The sequence below is a fragment of the Spermophilus citellus genome, assembly GCF_964194105.1.
Source record: "Spermophilus citellus genome assembly, chromosome: 4".
NCBI classification, from domain to species: domain Eukaryota; kingdom Metazoa; phylum Chordata; class Mammalia; order Rodentia; family Sciuridae; genus Spermophilus; species Spermophilus citellus.
The window spans coordinates 118,055,269-118,075,764 of record NC_138185.1 but is presented as its reverse complement, the minus strand read 5'-3'; the positions used below and the strand labels follow the sequence as shown (position 1 = coordinate 118,075,764).

The following is a 20,496-nucleotide window of genomic DNA, read 5'->3' as shown; positions in this document are numbered from 1 at the left end:
TTAAACTGTTTTCTAAGAATAAGCCTGGGTTATAGATAAACAAATAAATGTGACAGTATCTTAAAATAAGCCTTTAAAATACTCTGCTATTCTCAGTTGTGCTGTTGAGAATTCATCATTTCAGGTTCCCTCTATGGGGACATGTTTTTCTTCCTTGTGCTTATTGATGAAGTGAAATTTATATGTGCAGACTTAAATATGATTTGTTTTTGTTATTTGGAAATGTAAATCTTATTCATAACTCACTGATTCAATTGGCAAGACTTTTGATCTGGCATTATTTTATTAAGGATAGGATAGATGATACTCCATCAGAATATTTCAATTTAGTTAAAATCTTTTTGTAATTCTGGTTCAATCTGGAAGGCAGTTCTAGGAACTTGGGCATACAGAAGTTAGAGTAATGGTATTTACCAGGTACATCCTTACTATTTTTTGTAGTAAAGTTGAATTCAATCTTTTCTCCTTCTGTCATTTGCACTGTTTGCAATATATTTTGTAATTTATGTTAAGCAACTATCTCTTCTCTATTTTCTGTAAATCTGGTTTATTGCCTGTGCCAGATGTTTTTTCTCCTATTCATTCCTTTGTCCATTCTGTCTCTTAATCTGGTCCCTTGTAGCCTGAGTCTTGGATGGCAGGATATTTCTGTGGGGTGGACTGAACTATAAAACCTGGATTGATTATTGGCTTTCACAGTGTCTAATGCATATTCATTCAGTCACCCTATAAATCAGACTGCTGATATCTGCACATTAGGGTCCTCTAATTTCTTGTCTTGATATCTTCTGAGTTGTTCTGTAAAAATAGCGATAATTCCTTTTAAAAAAGGACAGGATATTTGGCTTAAGAAAATCTGAAATTAAAAAAAAGAAGATTTCAAATAGAAAAAAATTATCACTCTAACCTTATTTCTGAGAGTGAAAACTTACAAAGAGTTGGTATGCACAAAAACAAAAACACAGCTAAGTAATTATGGGACCTTATGTTGTAGTATTATAGTTCTATTGAAAATAAATTTTCAATAGAATTTGTAATATTGCAGGAAATTATTATTATGAAATTAGAATGGAGAAACTTAGATACAGAATCATATATAGTATATCATCTCAACTACTTAAAAATATGCAGACGATATAAGGAGATGTATCCATATGTTAGCAGAGCTGAGCTGTGGTAAACTGGGGAGAGACATGGAAGTCTGGATTGAGACAGATGGGTTTAAGTCTTACCCTCTTTGTGTGTTCTTGTTACTCATACTGCATGAACTGTATTAAACCTGCTTTGTCCAGGGTGAATGGGACCTACTCACAGCATCAGTAAGCAAAGTATTTTCTTTAGTATGACGTACAATAATGCAACAAGTGCAAGTTCAATTATGAGTGAAAACATCAATAATAAAGTGTTTCTGCCATTTTGCTGCTTTCTTGGCTCAAGCATTATATTTATTTCTCTATTTTAAAGAGCACATATTATCATGGACTCTGACATCTCAAAACTGCTGTGTTTGGGTTGCTCTACTTGAGCCAAGTCTCAACCCTTCAGTACAGGATTATGTGAAGATTTTGGTGCTCTTGTCTCAGAAAAATGGCCTAGAATCAGTACCAGGCACATATTCACTTATAAGTTGGCTGCCATTATTTGCAAATTTTTAAAATATATGTTTTATTAGTACTCTTGCATTCTGGAGAATGGGAATATTTTAGCAGGGGTTTATAGAGATCTATATCTAGTTTATGAAGGTCTGAACCTAATGATTTTCAAGTTGGAGATAAAGGCTATGTATAATTTTACCACAACATTCTAACATTTAAGTATAAGATGAAATGATCTTGGAGGGAGTAGTCATACAAAAGGAGAATCCTTTGGAAGATCAAATGCAATCTGCGAATGCTGGATTGGTCACGTGATGACATGCTGATGGACTGGAGTCTTCAGAGATGAAAAATTCAGTCAAGTTCCTTAATTCGTTTCAGTTTTCCAAATAAATGTCAGATTTTCAGGTCAGGTCTCTAACAGAAATGCTTTTCTGATTTGTGGTTAATGGATTAAGATAGATAAGTGGCAAGAATACATTTTTAAATTCTCCTTCCTTTTTTCTTCAGAATCTCTTCTTCAAAAACCACATGCTTTGCCTTAGCAAATGACATGCCCTGTGGTTTTGCAGCCTTAGAGTCACTGGACGTACTGGTGAAAGGGAATGGAGCTAAGAAATAGAGACTTCCTCCGCTTCTTAAGTGAAACCACATGCAATTGTGTTGATTTGCACCATCACTTCACAATCCAAATCCATGCTGCCATGACAGATGCTATTCAGTGGGGGCCACGACAGTTTGGCATCAAATTAAGTACAAGCAGGAGGAAGGTTGTTTGAGAAAGAACTTGTGTGCAGTTCTTTTCCCATCTTCCTCCAGGTTTGATCTGGAAAATACTGAATTTTACTCCTCCCACCCCCAGATCATTGTAGGGCAAAGCTTTATTTTTTTCAAGTGAAAGCTAGTATAAGTGTATCCATCACAGTACCGTGCCTTAAAGACAAAGCTTCTGTTCATCAGCTTCCGCAGCAGCCAGGAGCATCTGAGATTTTATAGGCTTGTCAGCAAGGGTCAGAAAAACCAAATAATGGGAGGAGTTATTCCCAGTTCCCCAAATGAATGGTAAATAATTCACAGTTCTCCTGGCTTTGACCTTTACTTTTATTTTTATTCTATTTTTTCTTGGACATGACCTTTTATTTTTCTATCATATCTATTTTTGTAAAAAGCCTATTTTCAATCATCTGAATAAGTTAAGGTACAAAAGAATTCAAACCCAAAGTTCAATTCAGAGCCACCTTCTTTCTGTAGCTTGCAACGAGGGAGAAAACAGCAGAGAGACCAAACAGTAGAGTTCAATAGGACTGGAACATATGGATGACTTATTCAGCAGTCTTGGCCATCACAGGTACAATGAGATTGCTGCAGAGCCAATGCAACTTTTAGTCGTCCAACAAAAAAACAACATATTCCACATGCAAGGAAGTAATTCATTTATCTTCCCAGATCTTCTGTTTTATAATCTGTGAAAGAAAGATGCAAAAAAGAAAAAAAAATCACTCTTACTTTCTATTTCTAGCCCATTAAGCACATCCATTGACACTATATATTTGAAAGTACTACAGAGCTCTGGAGCACCAAAGAATTACCAGGAGATAGCAGGTGGTCCAGCAGAGCACCTGAGGGCCAGAGCTGAGAGCAGGCCTGCTGGTTGTGGTGGTGTGAAAAACTAGTGGGTAGAAGCAAAGCCAAATGCTGGGCTAGAGGGTTGATTAACAAAAAGATGCTGCTAAGGAGGGTAGGGCATTTCAGATACATGGGCTAAAATAATTAGGCAATTGTGCAGGGATTGAACATACATCCATGTGGTTAGTGTAGAGAGTTCTTATGTGTGATTTGGAAGTGGGCAGATGAGGCTCAGTGGTGGATGGGGCCTTGATCCTTGGGCTAAGCAGTTTGAACCCAATTGCCTCTGCATTTCAGAATGCTATGTGCATTACAAATCAGCTCTAAGTAAACCCATAAAGCTTTGAAAACATAAGCATCTGCTGCCCTCCCTTTCCACATTTCTTCTAGCACTTTCCCACTCACTGCCAGACTTCTGTAGTCTTCTATAGCACACTACCATTCCTTCTGCAGAAGCTCCTCATAATAAGGCATCTTTAATAAAGGGAAGCTTTCAGCTAATTTGCCTGAAAGGTTCTGAGACTTAGCATTCTAAAGCAGTGAGAGGTAATAAGTGCACATACACACTTTTATAGAAAAGTTAACTTGGGAACAAATCTTTACAAACAATGAGAGTCAATGATGGAATTTCAGGTGCCAGTGCCAAAGGTATCTGGTGATAGAAGGCTGAGTTGGAGGGATCCTTGGAGTACACACCCCTGCGGAGCCCTCTCGGTTCTTGTGGCCTTGTGAGGAGGTCTTCTAATTTTTTTTTTAAATTTTTATTGTTGGTTGTTCAAAACATTATATAGTTCTTGACATATCATATTTCACACTTTGATTCAAGTGGGTTATGAACTCCCATTTTTACCCCGTATACAGATTGCAGAATCACATCCGTTACACATCCACTGATTTACATATTGCCATACTAGTGTCTGTTGTATTCTGCTGCCTTTCCTATCCTCTATTATCCCCCCTCCCCTCCCCTCCCATCTTCTCTCTCTACCCCCTCTACTGTAATTCATTTCTCCCCCTTGTTTTTTTCCCCTTTCCCCTCACATCCTCTTGTATGTGATTTTGTATAACCATGAGGGTCTCCTTCCATTACCATGCAGTTTCCATTCTCTCTCGCTTTCCCTCCCACCTCTCATCCCTGTTTAATGTTAGTCATCTTCTCATGCTCTTCCTCCCTACTCTGTTCTTAGTTACTCTCCCTATATCAAAGAAGACATTTGGCATTTGTTTTTTAGGGATTGGCTAGCTTCACTTAGCATAATCTGCTCTAATGCCATCCATTTCCTTGCAAATTCCATGATTTTTTAATTTTTTAATGCAGAGTAATACTCCATTGTGTATAAATGCCACATTTTTTTTATCCATTCATCTATTGAAGGGCATCTAGGTTGGTTCCACAGTCTAGCTATTGTGAATTGTGCTGCTATGAACATCGATGTAGCAGTGTCCCTGTAGTATGCTCTTTTTAGGTCTTTAGGGAATAGACCGAGAAGGGAAATAGCTGGGTCAAATGGTGGTTCCATTCCCAGCTTTCCAAGAAATCTCCATACTGCTTTCCAAATTGGCTGCACCAATTTGCAGTCCCACCAGCAATGTACAAGTGTACCCTTTTCCCCACATCCTCGCCAGCACTTGTTGTTGTTTGACTTCATAGTGGCTGCCAATCTTACTGGAGTGAGATGGTATCTTAGGGTGGTTTTGATTTGCATTTCTCTGACTGCTAGAGATGGTGAGCATTTTTTCATGTACTTGTTGATTGATTGATTGTCCTCCTCTGAGAAGTGTCTGTTCAGGTCCTTGGCCCATTTGTTGATTGGGTTATTTGTTTTCTTATTGTTTAATTTTTTGAGTTCTTTGCATACTCTGGATATTAGGGCTCTATCTGAAATGTGAGGAGTAAAGATTTGTTCCCAGGATGTAGGCTCCCTATTTACCTCTCTTATTGTTTCTTTTGCTGAGAAAAAACTTTTTAGTTTGAGTAAGTCCCATTTGTTGATTCTAGTTATTAACTCTTGTGCTATGGGTGTCCTATTGAGGAATTTGGAGCCCGACCCCACAGTATGTAGATCGGAGCCAACTTTTTCTTCTATCAGACGCTGTGTCTCTGATTTGATATCAAGCTCCTTGATCCATTTTGAGTTAACTTTTGTGCATGGCGAGAGAAAGGGATTCCGTTTCATTTTGTTGCATATGGATTTCCAGTTTTCCCAGCACCATTTGTTGAAGATGCTATCCTTCTTCCATTGCATGCTTTTAGCCCCTTTATCAAATATAAGATAGTTGTAATTTTGTGGATTGGTTTCTGTGTCCTCTATTCTGTACCATTGGTCCACCCGCCTGTTTTGGTACCAGTACCATGCTGTTTTTGTTACTATTGCTCTGTAGTATAGTTTGAAGTCTGGTATCGCTATACCGCCTGATTCACACTTCCTGCTTAGAGTTGTTTTTGCTATTCTGGGTCTTTTATTTTTCCATATGAATTTCATGATTGCTTTATGTATTTCTACAAGAAATGCCGTTGGGATTTTGATTGGCATTGCATTAAACCTATAGAGAACTTTTGGTAATATCGCCATTTTGATGATGTTAGTTCTGCCTATCCATGAACAGGGTATATTTTTCCATCTTCTAAGATCTTCTTATTTCTCTCTTTAGGGTTCTTTAGTTTTCATTGTATAAGTCTTTCACCTCTTTTGTTAGGTTGATTCCCAAGTATTTTATTTTTTTTTTGAGGATATTGTGAATGGAGTGGTTGTCCTCATTTCCATTTCAGAGGGTTTGTCGCTGATATACAGGAATGCCTTTGATTTATGCGTGTTGATTTTATATCCTGCCACTTTGCTGAATTCATTTATTAGCTCTAATAGTTTCTTTGTAGACCCTTTTGGGTCTGCTAGGTATAGAATCATGTCAACTGCAAATAGTGATAATTTAAGTTCTTTTGTTTTTTAAATTTTTTTTATTGGTTGTTCACAATTTAAGTTCTTCTTTTCCTATTTTTATGCCTTTAATTTCTTTCGTCTGTCTAATTGCTCTGGCCAGTGTTTCGAGAACTATGTTGAACAGAAGTGGTGAGAAGAGGGCATCCCTGTCTGTTCCAGATTTTAGAGGGAATGCCTTCAATTTTTCTCCATTCAGAATGATGCTAGCCTGAGGCTTAGCATAGATAGCTTTTACAATATTGAGGTATGTTCCTGTTATCCCTAGTTTTTCTAGAGTTTTGAACATAAAGGGATGTTGTACTTTGTCGAATGCTTTTTCTGCATCTATTGAGATTATCATATGGTTCTTATCTTTAAGTCTATTGATGTGGTGAATAACATTTATTGATTTCTGTATATTGAACCAGCCTTGCATCCCAGGGATGAATCCTACTTGATCATGGTGCACAATTTTTTTGATATGTTTTTGTATTCGATTCGCCAGAATTTTATTGAGGATTTTTGCATCTAGGTTCATTAGAGATATTGGTCTGTAGTTTTCTTTCTTTGAGGTGTCTTTGTCTGGTTTAGGAATCAGGGTGATGTTGGCCTCATAGAATGAATTTGGAAGTTCTCCCTCTTTTTCTATTTCCTGAAATAGCTTGAAAAGTATTGGTATTTTTCTTGCAGTGTGTTGGGAAGATCTCTTGACTTCAAGATTATAGTTTTTTCAAATGGAAATGGCAAAGAGTACCAAAAGGGTTTTTCATTGTCTGGAGTCTACATTGTAGGCACTTTCTCTGGTTCTTTTAGTGGAGGAAGAAATGCTGACTTGCTCCTCCATCCCTGTTTTAAGTAAATATACATTAGCCCTTCTCTAGGGACTTTATTGTGAGCAGTTCACTTGGCCCTTGTGGAGCAGCCAGTGATTCTTAACTGACGTGGCTTTGGTTCTTTCTTGAGTTTTTTGTATGCTGAGATAAACTTTATCTTATGAGCTTGGGGTTGAGCCTCTATGGTTCCTGGAACTGATTGTCAATTAGTAGCCATAATTTGGTCTAGTGTGACACTATGTATTTGAAAGTACTACAGAGCTCTGGACATCCTTTAGTCTTGACATTGGTGTGAATACTTCTTTTTTTTTTAAGAGAGATAATTTTAGTATCTATTTTTTAGGCAGATACAACATCTTTGTATGTGGTGCTGAGGATCGAACCCGGGCCGCACGTATACCAGGCAAACGCGCTACCACTTGAGCCACATCCCCAGCCCCTAATAATTCTTAATAACTTTTTAAAAATCAATTTAAATATTTCCATGAAGTACACAATAATTCTATAAATATTTATTGAGCATCTACTGAGTGCTGGGCACTGAGCTGAGATTTAAACGTGACTGTCATAATGCAGCCCTTGCTATAGACGTCAGGAGGGGAAATGGCCCTCTCATGACAAATATATTCCTGATACCATGTAGTATAGACATCTTATTTCTGGTATACTGGAACAGGCAAGAATATACAATGGTGGCCCTGTGGATTACTTAGGGTCAACCACTACCTGGGATTTATATTGTCCTACCTAGCCTGTTGTTCACACTCATTGGGTAGCTAATCATTTCTCCTGTGCTACTTATCCAATTGACTTTTAATGATGGTTACTTCAAGTTGAAGTATTCAAAGTCAAACAGTAGTCCTGGCCTCTCTTGCCTCTTTGAAGAAAACTAATGAGGTTTTCTATCACCTTATTTTGCTGTGGAGGGGAGCATGATTGTCTTGGACCATGGGTAGGAGTCACATGGAAAAATCATGTCACTTGTGTGCATTGCTGTTTTCCCTGAGCTTATAATTAGCGCCTTTACAAATTGTAGATGTGGAGATAAGGGGAGCTGCTCCACTAAGGCTTTGCCCCCTGGGTTCTCACCATTTGAGAATGGGTAGGAGGGGCACTGTTGAGGTAGGAGGGAAGACAAGGTTGTTAAGGAGAGCCTGAGAATTCATAGAAAATGCATCTCCTTGATAGAGCTAGACAGGAGAAGAGGCCATAGGGAATCTCCAGCTGTCTGTCTGCTGGTCCCTTCTTAAATACAAGACAGCCATCTTGCAGGGAAGGGTTGACTTGACCTCTTTTCCTGATGTTGGTACACCCCTGGCTGTGCCTGGTGTGCACAAGCGTATGGAGTCTGAATGCTCAAGATGAGTAGCCAAGTATATGAGCCCTGACAGCCTAGAGAGCAATACAGAGGGTAAAACTTTGGCTTTTGCGGGCCCTTTGTGTAGCTATGACCCAGTGCATGGTGGTTCTTACCTGCTAGAGGAACTACTCCTCCCTTACAGAGGAGCAGGTAAGAGCTGGAGAGAAGGGAAAGCTCTGTGCTGGGCACTGCTTTGAGAAACTAGAATTGCTCATAGGAGCTTGAGATGTAAACACAGTTGAAGGATAGGTTTATAAAGGCCTCTTTGTTATGAGGACATTTGGTTATGTGATACATGCAGTTATCAAACAGGGCAATATAACACCTCCAGAGCAGATATAGCCATCCACTATTAAGTGCAGTATCCTTCCAGTGGGTAATAGTGGAGAGGGAATGGGGATGTATCCAGCTCTTACTGTCCTGTAGATTAGAGGCCCCATTGAGATGAGGTCACCTGGTCCTCCAGTCTTACCAAGTGACCCAGCACCTCTGCTTTACAGAGGAGTGTTCAGAGCCCCAGCAGTGCCTCCCTTAGGTTAACACTGGGCAGAATTTATTGACAAACCATAAGGTAGGAACTGATTGTGATGCCAGCCATGCTGTGTGGCTAGTAGAATTTTTTTCCTCTTGAGCCCTTGGGTTGGGGGAATCTGAGTAATCTGCAAGAAAACAACCTAAGAATTGCTCCACAAGCACACTCAGGTTCACAGATCATCCTCAGCTAGCACTGTATCTAGAAAAAGTCATGTTGTGTGTCTTGCATAAAAGATGACACAGAATCTGTGTATTGAACCAAGGACTGACTAGAAGGTAAAGCTCCATATGAACAGGAGTTTTGTCTATCATTACTCCCTAATGACTGTTATAATGACTAGAATGTAATAGATGCAGGATAAAGAATAAATGAATTTTGCAGCTCAGATATAGCTGAATACAGAAGTATGCTGCTTCCAGTGTTTCTCCAATCCCCATCAGTAATGTTAATAACAAATCCTAAACTTCGCACTGTCTTCATGCCTTTTATGAATTTAATTTATTTAATTCACTAGCAACCTTATAGGTAGATCTATTATTCTCCCCCATTTAAATGAGGAGGAAACTGAGGCAGCTGATAACCAATGAAGTAACCAGCTCAGAGCTGTGCAGCTGGTAAGGCAGGGAGCATTGCATGGCCCTCACTTACCAGGCTGAAATCCAAGGGGTGGTTGCTCATCTTGACCAATGATGGGCATTTGTTTTGGAGAGGAGGTGGCCTTGGCTGGAGCTGGGCTTGTTTGTCCCTGGGTGGACTGGGGTGAACCTGAGTGGCCTCCTGGGCTGTTTACAGCACCCTGGGAGTAAGAAGTATTTATTTTAAAAGGAGGATGTCTGGGTTTCACCATTGGTTCCATTGGCTCATCTTCTCCAACAGATGCTACAGAATAGTTTCTGTATTGGTCCGAGTAACCTTCACACATATAACAAGGGCCCAAAAATGGTCAGAGTGAAAAGAGATTATGAAAGGAAAAATAATGTGAATTTCACAAACTTATATTCTGTCTTTTACCAAAAGATAAAAGAAAAGAAAAAGTCTTAAGATTTATTCTGAAAACATACATTCAAATTGGGGTAAAAGGAAAAAGAGTAGCCAGAATAGGGTCATAAAATAGAGGCAGGGATTAGAAAGTAACACCACTACAAGCTCTTGCGCACAAATTTGACTCTGAGCTTCCTTGTAGCCAAACCAGAAAAGGAAACCTGATCAGCCTTCCTAAGTCTGCACCATTAAAAAGCCTGGAGAAGTAGGAATTAGCAGAGGGCTTAGGATACAAAAGTGAAAACCAATGTCAGTTGCAAGCTTCACAATGCTGTGCTGTCCAGAAAAATGTGACAATGGAGAAGGAACACACATCTTTATCAAGACTGTTGCCTGAGCTGCCTTGTTTGCTCAGGATGTGTAGTGGATGTTGGAACCTGAGTGGCCTTTTGGCCACATTCTCACAAATGTTGGAAACATATATTCATTTTAAATTCACATTTCTAAGTTGCTACTCTCTTTTTGCCATAGGATAAAGCAAAGTACTTAATGCCAACAGGTATTCAATTTGAATAGAATCTTATTCTGTCATGAATGGTGCTAAAAACAGCTCAGTGCTACAGGTTTTGTGAGATAGTGACTAAATCAACACATTTACTTCAGACCTCATCTAGGTTTGGCTATGTGAGTTACCATCTTGCAAGATAATGATAAAAATGCTTTGTTTTATTTTAAAAGTTTTAGTTTATAAGCATTTCTTTATATTCTTTGTTTTAAAAATATTTCTGTGAAATAAATTTTGGTCTTGTTTCATGCTTGGGAAAACTTAATAAAATAAGGAGCCAGATACTAGGGTTTTTTACTCTTAGACCTGTGTGCAGTGCCCTTTGAGAGTAATTTGTTTGGCTTTTTGATTTTTTCTTTTATAATGTGTTCCCGTGTAGTAATAGTGATAGTTTTGAGCTATACTTGTTTTGGGGTGATATGAAAGTTGAGAACATATACTTAATATCTGGTACTCCTCATTCTGTTGACCATCTACCATGACCTTGCCTCCATTCTATGGCCTCCCTCATCAAGTGTTAGGATGATATGTGGGAATCCAATGAGAATAGTTGGCTAAGCATTGAGTTTGTTAAGAAGCTCCTTCCATGAGAACTGGTTGCTTCCTGCTGTCTGAAGGGCAAGAGAGGAGAAGTGATGGGTGTGGAGGACCAAGGCATTGCCAACTTGAGATTGAACTTGGATCACAATCTCCCTATCCAGCACCTTTTCCATGGACCAAGATTTTCCAGTTCCCCTCCTCACCAAAGACCCAGGGTTAGCAACATGAGCCAGACCCAGAGTGGAGATAGTGTGTGGTGAGAAGTAGCCTTTGGCTACCCTACCTCAATCACTATAATAAGGTGGAAACTTCGTCTACATGGGTAACTTCCTAATGGAATTGATATGCACTTTGAGATTAAAAAGCCTCAAAAAGCATAAGATTGAACCTCCCACACTGCCCCTTTCCCAGTAAGTCTGCTCAGGAGATGAGTTTGTTCCTACAGAGCCTGCCCCTCGCCTCTATCTCCTGAACCCACTGCTGCACTCAGATTCTGGCCCTGCCCTCTTATCACCATTGCCAGAGACCACCGACTTGCCAGATTCAATTGTTGTCTCATTCCTCATCTTATCTAACTCAGTCCACAGTTCTCATCTCTCACTCCCTAGTTTTTCTAGTGTCTTCTACCTGGGTTATAGCTCCACCTGTCCATAGAATGCATCCCAAGAACCACCCCCTCCCTTCTGTATCTCCAGTAGCCTTCATTGTCCAGTTAATTTGGACAAATTTCCCCATAATGTTATCTTATTTTACTGCTTTCCTAGCCATCTGCTTCCCAGCTCTCTGAGCCTCTCTCCTGTGATCCTCGTGACTGTACCCCAGAGGCTTGCTGTGTCCTTCAGGGCTCACTGCTCCTGTCTGTGTCCTCCGCCTCCTCCAGGGCTCCAGTGTTCCATTCCATTCTGCCTTCTGCTCCCAGGCCTACATTATAGCTCAGTCTTCCCTTTCAGAAGGGAATCTCTCCCTGAATGCTGGAAGGGGAGCAGTCATTTGCTCTTGTGAAAGCCCAATTTTCAGCATGAGAAAGGTAGCCTTCCTGCAAGAAAGGGATTAGACATCCCATCCTCTCTGCTGCATTCCATAAACAGCATCCATGACATCAAAGACTGTGGCCTTCCCCACTGAGGGTTACAACCAGCCATGCTTATAGATCTCAGCAGTTCAGGAAACCCTGCAATTGTCACCAGCCCCAGGGGACAAACCAACCCATAGAGTGATCTACAACACAGAAAATTTGTCCATTTATCTCTAGAGTTTAAATTTCATTGCCCCAAATTGGGAAGAGAATTGGCTAAATATGCCTATAAAAAGAAGGGTGACGTGGAGATGTTATATATAGCTTATATAGTCCTTAATATTGCAAATGTAAACTTATTGGATATTTTGAAATTCTCTTCATATGTCAGCAATCCTACCACTGCCCAGGCTACAAAACAAAATTGATTTGATTTTGGGCAGATTCTTTGTAAATGCTGTTGTTAATGAAGGAGTAGTGTATCTTGACATTCCTCAAATAAGAAATATTTTCGCAGATAAAATTTACTCAGAATGTAAACAGCAGTCAGAATGACTTCACAGAGGGTCAGTCTGGATGGTGGATTTTAAGAATTGACTTGAGTTCAGTATTTTGTGTTTTTTGTTGCTTTGGTGTTTTTTGTCTTGTTTTTGTTTGTTTGTTTTTCCTATAATTGTGAGCATCTCTCTGTGTTTTCCAGAAGTTCTAAGTGAGACCCTTCAAGTCATCTGGGAAAATGGTGGCCCTGTCCTTAAAGATTTGCGTCCGCCATTGCAACGTGGTGAAGACCATGCAGTTTGAACCATCTACAGCTGTCTATGATGCCTGCCGAGTCATTCGGGAACGGGTACCAGAGGCACAAACAGGACAAGGTGGGTCGTGGGTTACTCACTAGCTTCTGAAAATCTATGTTCTTCACTCTGTAGCTGAAGGAACAGATACTCTGAGTGTGCACGTGTCTCCTAGTGTGTATGTTGTAAATGAAATGTCTTCTTAGACTGGATACTCCTTGCTTCATGTGTGAGGCTTGTGATTGATAGTGTGGATCTCAAGTCATCAGCAAGGCCATACCTCTTATCTTGACCCTCCCACATGACAGCATGGTGCTCTGAAGTTTACAAACCACTTTTTGATATATCATCTCATTTGCCCAATAAAGGACAACAAATCTGCCCTGACACATATTGGTTATTTATATCCTGAGCCCTGTTCCATGTGCAGGAACACTTTTCTCTGCTATCAGAATGCAGGGCACCTCTTATAGTACAAGCCCTTTGAAGGGAGCTTTATATTTTTTTTCTCACATCTTAAAAACCAGTGAAGTGGGTGTGTTGTAATATACTATGTTTGGTGTTTGAGTAAGCCACTGCCCCCATTAATCTGAGTTTAAGCAGAAACCCTTGATTCAATTGACTTTACTTCTCCTGTTTTCTTTTCTCCACATTCTCTTTCCTTATTTAGGTGTTGATTTGACTAAAGTTGAGAAATCAGGGTCACATTAAGTGGAGAAGCCTTTAGTGTGATATTAGGTAAAATTTTCCAGGAAAATTGGAAAGATAATAGTCAAACATAGCATTCAGAGTTGATGATAAGTAAGAACAGGCCTTTGGAGAACATCCAGTTTTCACAAAATTTCTGATCCTTTGGTCTGAAAGTATTACTGATGTTATTCAAAATGCTGTGCTGTTTCTAGGGTACTCCGAAATAAAAAGAAAAGTTTGCTGACAGCCCCACTTTACACCTTACTCCAAGATGTGAATGACCAGTCAGTTCTGATGGCTTATGTTTTGGTTCCTTTTTTGTTCTTTTCTCTCAGATTTTTAAAAAAACTTTTTTGGGGAGCTGGGGGCTGTGGCTCAGCGGTAGAGCGCTCGCCTAGCACGTGCGAGGCCTTGGGTTCGATCCTCAGCACCACATATACATAAAGTTATTGTGTGCAATTACAACTAAAAAAATAAACAAACATCTTTAAAAAATTGGGGGGCCAGATTTCCATAAGGTCTGGTGAAGGTATAAACTGTTAAAGACCTGGAAGTTGTTTTCCTGAGAAGCAGAAGAAGCTCAGATGCTCTTCTGGGTCTCTGAGGTTTCCTTAATTACGTAAAGGAAGAGAGAGGTCTTCAGGAGAATAAGCTGCCCCTGCTCCCTTTGGACTTCCTAGGGAGGAATAAGGAGTTTCTACAGAGAACATAGAGTTTAACTTTCCAACTCTTCCCCTAGTTTAATGGTAGTGGGGACAAGGAATTCCTGCCATACCTTTCTAGCATGCTCTGTTGGTATCTTTCAGGGCATGAAGGCCCATCTGCCCCCATTTGCCTCAGGCTTGGAGGGCCACTTCCTCAATTTCTCTTCTCTTTCTCCATGGGTTCTTGACCTTATTTTTACATCAAGATTAGAGAACACAGTCAAGTGTATTTAAAAGGAAACTGGAAGTGCTTTGTCTTAGGTTTTCCTAAATTTCAGACAATTCTAGCCCACTGATCCTAGGAAACATGAACCTTATTTTGGAGTATTGCTTCTGTCACTCAACTCTTCTTCCTTCTGATCTGCTTAGGTATCATGTCTATATGTGTTGTCAAAAGGGAACAAGTCTCTCTAGTGAAAGGGAACACCCACATCCTCGCCAAGTCCACCAGCTCTGGGCCTGGGAACCAGTGATGACTTGGTCACCACTTTTTCTTTTTGTTTATGTTCCAGCTTCTGACTATGGGCTGTTTCTTTCGGATGAAGACCCCAGGAAAGGGATTTGGCTGGAAGCAGGCAGAACACTGGATTACTACATGTTGCGAAATGGGGTACGCAGCTGGTACTGACTTGATTCCCTGTCACTTTGTATCTGGGCCTTTGGTGAAAGCCAACATCATTACACTTTTTTGATTCATGGGTGTCTTGCTAATAGTTTCCATGAAGTGTACTTTTGAGATTGTCCAGGTGGTAAGAAAATATCAGTAATCCAGATTCTTGAAATTACACAGAGAGATTGAAACAGGTTGGGTTAATATGTTAAGCAGTCCTGGATGGGCTGGGAGCAGAGGCCTAGATGGGAGGGAGAACAAAGTGTAATCCTGAAGATAGTCTGATAGTCTAAGACGGAATAGTAATTACCGTTTTGTTTTTGAAAAAAACAAACTTCAGCCAGGTGCGGTGGCGCATGCCTGTAATCCCAGTAACTCGAGAGACTGAGGCAGGAGGATCATGAGTTCAAAGCCAATCTCTTTCCCTAGTTTAATGGTAGTGGGGACAAGGCCCTCCTTTCTTTCCCACTTCTAATTAAGCAACTCATTGAGTGTCTGTCTCTAAATAAAATACAAAACAGGACTGGGGATGTGGTTAAGTGCCCCTGAGTTCGATCCCCAGTACCCAAAAAAAGAAACTTCAAATTGGAGATGAACGTTTAATAACCATTGGTAATAGTAACAACAAAGGAGTTGTTCAGTGGAAGGGGGTGAGGGTGTGAGTAAAGACATGTTGAATATTCTGTTCTACTTAGCCAATAAGATACTGGGGGTTTTGGTACTTTGTGTGAATTGGACCTATCAGATTGGCCAGCATGCCATAAAGCGGAGTGAAATATTTGATTAATTAATTTCCCCTGCATAGGTTTATTGTTAAGTAGTAAGAAAGTGTTCTCTTAAAAACAAACAAACAAACAAACGAAACAAAACAAAACAAAAACTCCAAAACTTACTAGCCCTGCTTGGTTTTACCATTATTATATGTCACTTCACTCTTGTGAAAACCACTCCTACTGTCATATGCCCTGTGAAGAATTATGGGGATATTGTTTATGTCCTTTATTATGTAAAAATCAAATATAGTAAACAGTTTTCAAGTAAAATTATATAAATAATTTTTATATGTATGGGTAGTAAAAATTTTTCAAGGCAGATACTCACTGTCACCTTTTTTAAAAATAGTTTTTTAGTTGTTGATGAAATTTATTTTATTTATTTATATGTGGTGCTGAGAATTGAACCCAGTGCCTCACACATGCTAAGCAAGCACCCTACCACTGAGCCACAACCCCAGCCCCTCACTACCATCTTTTGAAAAGGGCTGCATGCATTTCCCTCTGCTAATTCTCATTAATTCAACTCTTACCTTTCACAGAACACAGGCCACATTTATTCTAAAGAGGGTAGTTTTTCAGTCATTGAGCTACAGGTACTCCTTCCTGAGGTACAGTTTCACTACCAGGTGTTTTTTTTTTTTTTTTTTAAAGAGAGAGTGAGAGAGGAGAGAGAGAGAAAGAGAGGGAGAGAGAGAGAGAATCTTTTAATATTTATTTTTTAGTTCTCCGCGGACACAACATCTTTGTTGGTATGTGGTGCTGAGGATGGAACCCGGGCCGCACGCATGCCAGGCGAGCGCGCTACCGCTTGAGCCACATCCCCAGCCCTCACTACCAGGTTTTTAAGAAATCTTTCTCAGAACAACTATTTGCACTGGAGATTCTGTCATAGCAGAGCATTAGCAACCCCAGGACAACAAAGGATTATTTTGAAAGAATAAGGAAATAGCATCTACTGGGCACTCACTTTTTTTTTTAAAGAAAAATGTTCAGAGTTGTAACCTATTTTCTGACTCTTGTGAAATGGTTTGTGGTCTAGGATATTTTGGAGTATAAAAAGAAACAGAGGCCTCAGAAAATCCGGATGCTGGATGGGTCTGTGAAAACAGTGATGGTGGATGACTCCAAGACGGTGGGGGAGCTCCTGGTCACCATTTGCAGCAGGATAGGTGAGCACACCCACAGCTCATGTCTGTTTCTGCTTTGTTTGTAATAACTCGCCTCCTTTCTTTTCCACTTCTAATTTGATGTCTAGGGAATTTTAAAAATGCCTTAACACTTGAAATTAGGCCCAATCCCAAGAGAGTGTGTCCATTCTTCTGATTTGCCAGTCCACTAACTGGTACTACAAACGTGTGAACACTAAGACACATTTGAAGGCTTTTATTTCCCTCTCAGAAAACACAAAGAGATTTCTCCGTGGAAAGTAGTTTTTTTAAGGATGTATTCACCCTGACCTGATGCTGGCACTGTATGCAAACATCATTGGTGTCCAGGATCTTCTTGAATACTCATGCCAATGGCCTGTGTAATCAACTCTCAGACAGATTTTCTTCCTGTACCCTCTATTAGTCTCCCTAGAGAACAACTCTGCCTCCCTCCCACATGAAGCCCTTCAAATATTTGAAAAGTCACCTTGTAGATTTTAGTTTCCTCTTCATGGAAAGCATACTCAATTCCTTCACACACTTATTTGTCATCATCCTCTGCACGACCTCTACTTTGTTCTCGTTTCTCAAATATCAGTCTAGAGAACTGCACCTGGCATTTCCAATGTGACTTCACCAGCTGAAGATCCTTCATTGACATGTGGCTTCCGGTCCACATGTGAGGAAAGTCTCTTTCTGTCCTCCGCCAACAGAGACTCTCTACAGTATCTCAAGCCCTATATGGAAGGAATTGACAGAAGTTTGATCATTGAGAATTATAACCTAATTTCTATTGTTAGGAATAACGAATTATGAAGAATACTCTTTAATCCAAGAAACCATTGAAGAAAAGAAAGAGGAAGGAACGGGTACACTTAAAAAAGATAGGACGCTGTTACGAGATGAGAGGAAGATGGAGAAGTTGAAGGCCAAGCTTCACACAGACGATGACTGTAAGTGTTTGGGGAGCAAGCAACACCCAGGCTCTGCTACGCCTCATTCTCTCCCACCATCCCATGACCCAAGGCAGGATTTGGGGGATTTATAATATGTAAATATTTTGGCTTGTGTCAATAAAGATGAAGACTTCTAAAGAAACAAACAAGAAAACTGTAATACCATTTCACATCTAAAAAAATTTCATTATATCAAATATATAAATTGTGTTTGCATTTTCTCCATTACATTCTCAATCTTTATTAATAGTTTTAACTGTGATCCAAATAAGGTTGGCTGATGTACCACTTAACAGTTTTAATTAAGTAAGTTCCCTCTCAATTTCTTAATTATTTTCTTGCAATTTGTGTGTGTGTGTATTGTGTGTGTGAAGAAACCTGGTTAGTTGTATAGCATTTCCTACACTGTGGATTTTGGTGACTGCACACCTCTGGTGTCATGCAACATGTCCCTGTGTCTCTTTTACTCTCTTAGATCTGGAAGCTTGTTTATGTACATGTGTGTATTAATGAAGTTGTTTCTGATTGTCTTTTGGTAAGGGGGAGACATGTTACCAACATGTTACCAGCCCTCTGTGAGTATTGTTTAGATCCATTATTTCCTAAATGTTTAAAAATCAGTGATAAAATTTTATCTTAGGAAAATCATTTTTCACAGCCACTTCGTTAATCCATGGAAAGGTGGCATATAATCACACATGCCCCAGCAAGCCTGCTGTGTGTGTCCTGCTGCCCACCCTCCACCAAGAGCATCCTAATTCGTCACACAGGTCACTTGGGCCTTCAGACCTCCTTGTTCTTGCTCTTGCCGCAGTGCTGGGATGACATCATCACTGTCATTATGTTTATTGATCTTTGGTGGGGCCTTCATTTCCTCTGACACTTTCTCTATTCCCTTTTCTTACTGCCTCATTAGATTTTCAGTTACATAATTCTTTCCAAGAGATTTTAGTAGACAAATCCCAAGGATTTTTTAATGTGTGCACAATACTCTCCCAGGTGCTGGGGAAGTGAGGACTATCAGACACATTCTGAATGCTGAAGTTGCTTAGAATTTAGTGAGGCAGGTTGTAAATCCCTACTCTCACCACGTATGTTAAGCCCAGAGAGGAATGAAGGAGAGTGCTGTGGACGTGCTTAGGGAAGTGATTGATTTCTTGTACCTAGATGGGAGATAAGTTTCTCTGACAGAAATTCAAGCTGGTCTTGGTCGGGGGGTGGTAGGGGGTAGTGTCTGCCATCTCCACCCTTTAGCGGTCTGGTTTCCCTCCATGACTCATTTTCTTCCTTTTCCACTTGGAGTCAGAGGTAAACTTGTTATACTCAGTGTCTTTGAAATCCTTCACTAGATGAGACTGTAGCATCTACTCTTGATTTAAAGGAAAATTCTGACTTGAGTTCTTAGCCCAGAACACTCTTTCCTTATTCTTACCCAGGGGAGAAACATATTATAAATTGATTGTAGTGCTTAAACTAACTTTAGGAGTGGCTGGGGATTTTCTCCCTCATTTGCCTTTTGATCAGTCATATGGTAGATGTGAAATTATTTAGTGAAGTTAAAAAGCACAGTTTTAATGTAAGAAGTATCTATGACTCTCTGCATTATAGAAATCCATGTCTTCGTTGCACTGCTGTTTTGGTAAATTCCTTTCACTTAAGAGGAAATATAAACACAGTTCTTTCCTATGTCTTGTGTTGTAGTAAATTGGCTTGATCACAGCCGAACATTCAGAGAACAAGGAGTGGATGAAAATGAGACGTTGCTGCTCAGGCGGAAGTTCTTCTACTCTGATCAGAATGTAGACTCGAGAGACCCCGTGCAGCTGAACCTGCTTTATGTCCAGGTACAACATTTCCTGCTCAGATACTGAGACTGTGAGCTTTTAGGAATCTCCTGGCTGGGTCTCTGGGGAGCAGGAGTCTGGCTCTGACTCCCATAGCCTTACAGTGTCTGCTTTCAAAGGATGCTGCTCTGGGTTCCTCATGTTTGGTGGTGGTGCAGGTTGGTATTGGACGTCCAAAGAATGCCTTTCTGGGTTCTTTTCAGCTTACCAGATTGGGATGTGGTGGGCATTGTCCTCTGCCTGGCTTTGAGAGGCAGTTGTGTTCCTTTAACTGGCTCACCATTCCAAATACACTACAGCTCTATTAGCACCTTAGAACACCAGAGTATCAGTCAAAAAATCAGTACTTCTCAGTAACTGATAGCTAGCGCTTCAGATAACCTTTCATGTCTTTATCATGAACTAATTGTTTTAACTCAGAAAAGTCTTTTAACACATTTGAGTTGCAGTTTCCCCAGCATATAAGATGAGGACTTTGCACTAGATTGTCTCCAAGGTTTCTTTCAGCTCAAGGAAAACATCTTTTGTATTTCTGCCACTTTCTTCTCACCCAGACTTCTTCTCCTATTTATTTACTTATCTGCCCATGGAAATAATGCAAGGGTTGTATCCTGCAGCCATACCCTCTGCCTATATTGGGAAGTAAACACCTCCTTTTTTTAAAAGTGTGAGATATTGGTAAGTTCCCTTATGTTTTCCATATGTTCTGTGACCATCCTTGTGATGGCAGAGCAACACAGATGGTAGTTGCAACACAGACCATAAGGCCCTGAAGGTCTTAAATGTTTACCATTTGGACATTTAGAGAAAAAGTTTACTGACCTCTGCATTAGTGGATGAAAGGAATGACAGGGAAAGAGGACTGAGAGATAAAAAAGACTGGGAGCAAGGGAGATAGAAAGGCGGAGAGAAGATGCTTGTAGGTTCAAGGTCCACAGTGATAGCCAAAAGATCTAAGGATGGTCTGGGGTCATGTAACTGGAGAAAGGAAAGACAGAAGAAACGAAGA

The 20,496-nt window shown here is 40.0% G+C and overlaps 1 protein-coding gene across 7 annotated transcripts in view; it reads left to right on the top strand.

Moving 5' to 3' along the window:
* TLN2 (talin 2) overlaps nt 1-20,496 on the top strand; it is a 421,584-nt gene that overhangs the window by 219,589 nt on the left and 181,499 nt on the right. For all 7 annotated transcript variants that reach the window (XM_081293079.1, XM_081293081.1, XM_081293082.1 and 4 more), the window contains 5 exons: nt 12,669-12,840; nt 14,666-14,763; nt 16,579-16,708; nt 17,488-17,640; nt 19,345-19,487. In XM_081293079.1, coding sequence (XP_081149205.1) covers nt 12,705-12,840; nt 14,666-14,763; nt 16,579-16,708; nt 17,488-17,640; nt 19,345-19,487 — 660 coding nt within the window. In that variant the 5' untranslated portion in view covers nt 12,669-12,704. The remainder of the gene's footprint in view (nt 1-12,668; nt 12,841-14,665; nt 14,764-16,578; nt 16,709-17,487; nt 17,641-19,344; nt 19,488-20,496) is intronic.